The sequence below is a fragment of the Rhagoletis zephyria genome, unplaced genomic scaffold (genome assembly GCF_001687245.7).
Source record: "Rhagoletis zephyria isolate East Lansing unplaced genomic scaffold, Rhagoletis_zephyria_1.1 Rzeph_scaffold_18910, whole genome shotgun sequence".
Lineage (NCBI taxonomy): Eukaryota > Metazoa > Arthropoda > Insecta > Diptera > Tephritidae > Rhagoletis > Rhagoletis zephyria.
The window spans coordinates 5,926-9,587 of record NW_016175971.1 but is presented as its reverse complement, the minus strand read 5'-3'; the positions used below and the strand labels follow the sequence as shown (position 1 = coordinate 9,587).

General features: G+C 34.3%; 1 protein-coding gene across 2 annotated transcripts; it reads right to left on the bottom strand.

The window, feature by feature from the left end:
• Positions 1 to 320: 320 nt before the first annotated feature.
• Positions 321 to 2,780, bottom strand: PGRP-LE (Peptidoglycan recognition protein LE). 2 transcript variants are annotated; one of them, XM_017636695.1, is made up of 7 exons: positions 2,568 to 2,780; positions 2,080 to 2,344; positions 1,393 to 1,695; positions 1,137 to 1,250; positions 1,013 to 1,077; positions 660 to 874; positions 321 to 578 (listed from the first exon to the last, which is right to left on the bottom strand). In XM_017636695.1, exons 2-7 carry the CDS (start codon positions 2,300 to 2,302, stop codon positions 428 to 430), a joined length of 1,071 nt encoding a protein of 356 aa, XP_017492184.1. In that variant the 5' UTR covers positions 2,303 to 2,344; positions 2,568 to 2,780; the 3' UTR covers positions 321 to 427. The 2 variants fall into 2 exon arrangements, with proteins under 2 accessions (XP_017492184.1, XP_017492183.1); XM_017636694.1 differs by lacking the exon at positions 2,568 to 2,780 and having other exon boundaries at positions 2,080 to 2,559.
• Positions 2,781 to 3,662: the final 882 nt, after the last annotated feature.

The window sequence follows — 3,662 nt, the reverse complement described above, 5'->3', positions numbered from 1 at the left end:
ACACTATCGCATTTAGTCGCAGAACCCAACAACACCATGGTTTATTTACATCATTTGTAGTGCTGGAATTTCCGATTCTGCATTCGAACGAAAAACTATAAATAAAAAAATCTTAAGATAAACATAAAAATTGCTTTCTTTTTATTTTATAAAAATATAGGTACATAAAATGCATTGAATGTAAATGCATATTGACGTATAACAATACTATATCAAAATTTAAAGCTTTGATGAATAGAGAATTAAATTCAAAATACAAACACTTGGAAGGCAATGTTTTGGTCTTGTAAGTTTTCTATTCTTTGTCGAGTTCNCAAATGCATATTGACGTATAAGAATACTATATCAAAATTTAAAGCTTGCTGAATAGAGAATTAAATTCAAAATACAAACATTTGGAAGGCAATGTTTTGGTCTTGTAAGTTTTCTATTCTTTGTCGAGTTCCTCGCCAATATTATAAAAATGTTCCCACGTCTGCAATTCTTCATACAACTTACGACCGGGACTCTCGGTCGAACGGCATTGGCAGTGAGCGATAAGCTTATAATCAGGTGCCAAGTGCCCTTCCTCCACACCTCTGCAGCAAATCAAAAAAATAAAACGATTATACACAAGTACTACTTGTTTGAAAAATGTACACTTTTTTGGAATAACAAACCTTTTGAGGAAATTTTTGCATGCGTTCAGCGCAGGTTCACTTGGTAATTCGCGCATAAAACAGCCAATAAATGCAATACCTACGGATTTCGAATTGTAACCGATTGTGTGAGCGCCCACTACACCCCATCCACGTCCTTCGTACACATTACCATCACATCCAACCAGAAAATTGTAAGCAATATCATTCCACTCGCGTGATTCAATGTGAAAGCACTAAGGGATAAAAATTTTTAATTTTACAAATTATTAGTTTGTATTCACTAAGTACTGATAAATTAAATCTTGTAATGCAGTCAGTAGACTAAGCTATTGTTCATTTATAGCTACTTATTTTAATGCCTTTTACATTACCTGAATGTCACGTATCAACCGCACATTTATAGCTTGTTTCTCGGAGCTCTCTGTGGCTGTGTGCGCTGCAATTGAACAAAAAATATTAAATGACACTCTCACAAGCAGTATGTGATATGCTCACAAATTATAACCAAATTCACCGGCTCCGGTATAAAATCATAATCTTCCATAGGCCTCTGTGCCAGCCAAGTACTCCGTGGTAGAACAGCGCAAAGTTCCTTTGGTATTTTATACTCTTAAAAGTTAAATAAATATATTAATTTAAGCTATGGCTATTCATAAAAATGTGATTTGCAAAAATTCAATTAAGCTACATCATGTAAAATATAACGATTGTACACAAAGCGATTAGATATACCATAGCTATGTATACTAACTTATGCGATCGATGAATGCGTCACGTTTCACACGCTCCTCTTGTTCTTCACTTTCCTCCGTTAAGAGCGATTCGCTTGCATTTCCCCGTGTGGTTACTGATGCAGTGGAAGTTTGTCGTGATATTTCAGGCAAACGCTTCTTAATACGTTGTATAATCTGTATGTTGCCGTTAATATTTGTGACATTGCCGATTCTTACATTTGACGAGTTCTCTATGTGCACATTCTCCAAAGTTTGCACGCTATTTATTGAATTGAGTAGTTCACGTAGATTTTCTATGACCACAGCCATATCCGTAGGAGCTAAGCAAAAGAAAATAAGGGAACAATTGCAGAATAAGGCCCGTTTTTCGAAAATTCACCCTTTAGCCCTCCATAGCACCTACAATATAAGTTTGCCACAAAGATTTGTATACCATTAGAATTCGAAAACACCACGCCCACTCTTCTGCTTTTGCTAGCTTAACGGGTCGTAGTACGCACGTGTGCGATTATGTGCCTTTGCCCCTCCATAGTCCCAAAAGTATGTTTGCCAAAAAAATAAAAAATTTAATACCACTAAAATCAGAAAAAAAGGTAGGACCACGCCCACTTCTTCGTTTTTTCTAGCTTAACGGGTCGTATTCTGCACTTAAGCCAAGTGTTAAATTTAAATTTAATTTGAATTCGCTAATAACTACTACTTACTGTACTGCGTGCCTAATACTTTGGTCGTTAAAGTGTTGTTTGTTGAGTCGAAATCAGCTTCTGCTTCAGTTTCGTAATCGCCATCACTGCTGGATATGATGGACGAATCTGCCAATGAAGATATATCATCTTCTATTCCAGAATTGCCAAATTGTTCCTGCCGTTCGATCCATTCCCGTGTCGCTGCTTCTTTCTCTGCATTTAGTCCACTAGTTTGCGACATGTTTGAATTCGGAGAGCAAGCTCCACAGCACTATCTGATGGTCTATGTAAAGTTTCAAAGCGTAATTTCAAAAGTAGTTTGTTGTGAAAGTTTGTAAATTTAACAAAATTGTATGGGCACTATTTCACGATATAAAATGGAGTTTGCACTAAATTTACACGGGATTTACACACAATATATGTGCAATTAGAGCGCACCATCTAACAAATAAATACTTTTAGTATATTGCAGCTTTTTTATGGATTTAAGTTATTTCTTAACTTGCAGCTTTTTTATGAAAAATTTATTTTTTTTTTTTTATTATTTAACGTTGCTTCCGTGCTTATATACAAATATAAGGAAAGAAGACTAATTTGGCCAGCTCAAGAGCTACAACGCCATCGCCAATTATAGTTGTGGTTTAAAAGTTTTTACTACCCGTTTTACAAATTCATTTGGATCTCGTTCAGAAATTTAGTGATGGTAATGTATTCATTAGTAGTAACGTTTTGATGAAAATCGATAAATGATGCATTATTTCTTAATAATGGATATTGGTTTCTTGAATGTGAATATTTGTTGCAATGAAAAATTATGTGGTTTGAATTTTCCGTCGTATTACATGTTTCGCATTTGTCGTCAGTGAAAATATTCATTCTGGCTAAAGTTTCTTTACAAAATGTATGGTTGGACATAATTCTATTGAATTGTTTTATTTCTTCTGGTTGCATTCGGGTGTCTTTTTTGTGGAACCAAGGCTTCTTCAATAATTCCGGATACATATGTCCATAATCCCGTCCCTTGTTTATAATTTTTCCTTGGTAATCTTGTTTCCATTCTTCACGTATTTGGTGCTCTATTTCCTTTATAGCATCTTTGATAGTCCACGGAATTCTAATTGGATCACCTGAATGAATTGCAGCTTTTGCCGCTTTGTCTACTTTTTCATTCGATGTAATGTTACTGTGGGCTGGTATATGATGTATTTCTACAATGTCTATTGTTGATGTGTTTATTATTCTTATTATGTTTTGCGCTATATAATTATTGGTTTCATTGTTTTTCAATGTCAAAATACTGCTTAAACTATCAGTAAGGATGGCTATTTTAAGAAACTGATTCTCTATCGCAAACTCGATGGCTTTTTCAATTGCTATTAATTCAGCAGTCATAGATGCCACTTTCCTATTACCGCAGAAGGTTTGAATTGTATTAGATTTTTCATGTAAATATGCAGCTCCCGTTTTATTATCTTTTATTGACCCATCTGTGAATATTATTTCAAACTGATTTGCTTCCAGACGGTTAATTTTTTCTTTATATATATTATTAATAACTGTTTGATTGGCTTCTTTTTTATTTTTGATTATGTTTTTGAAAA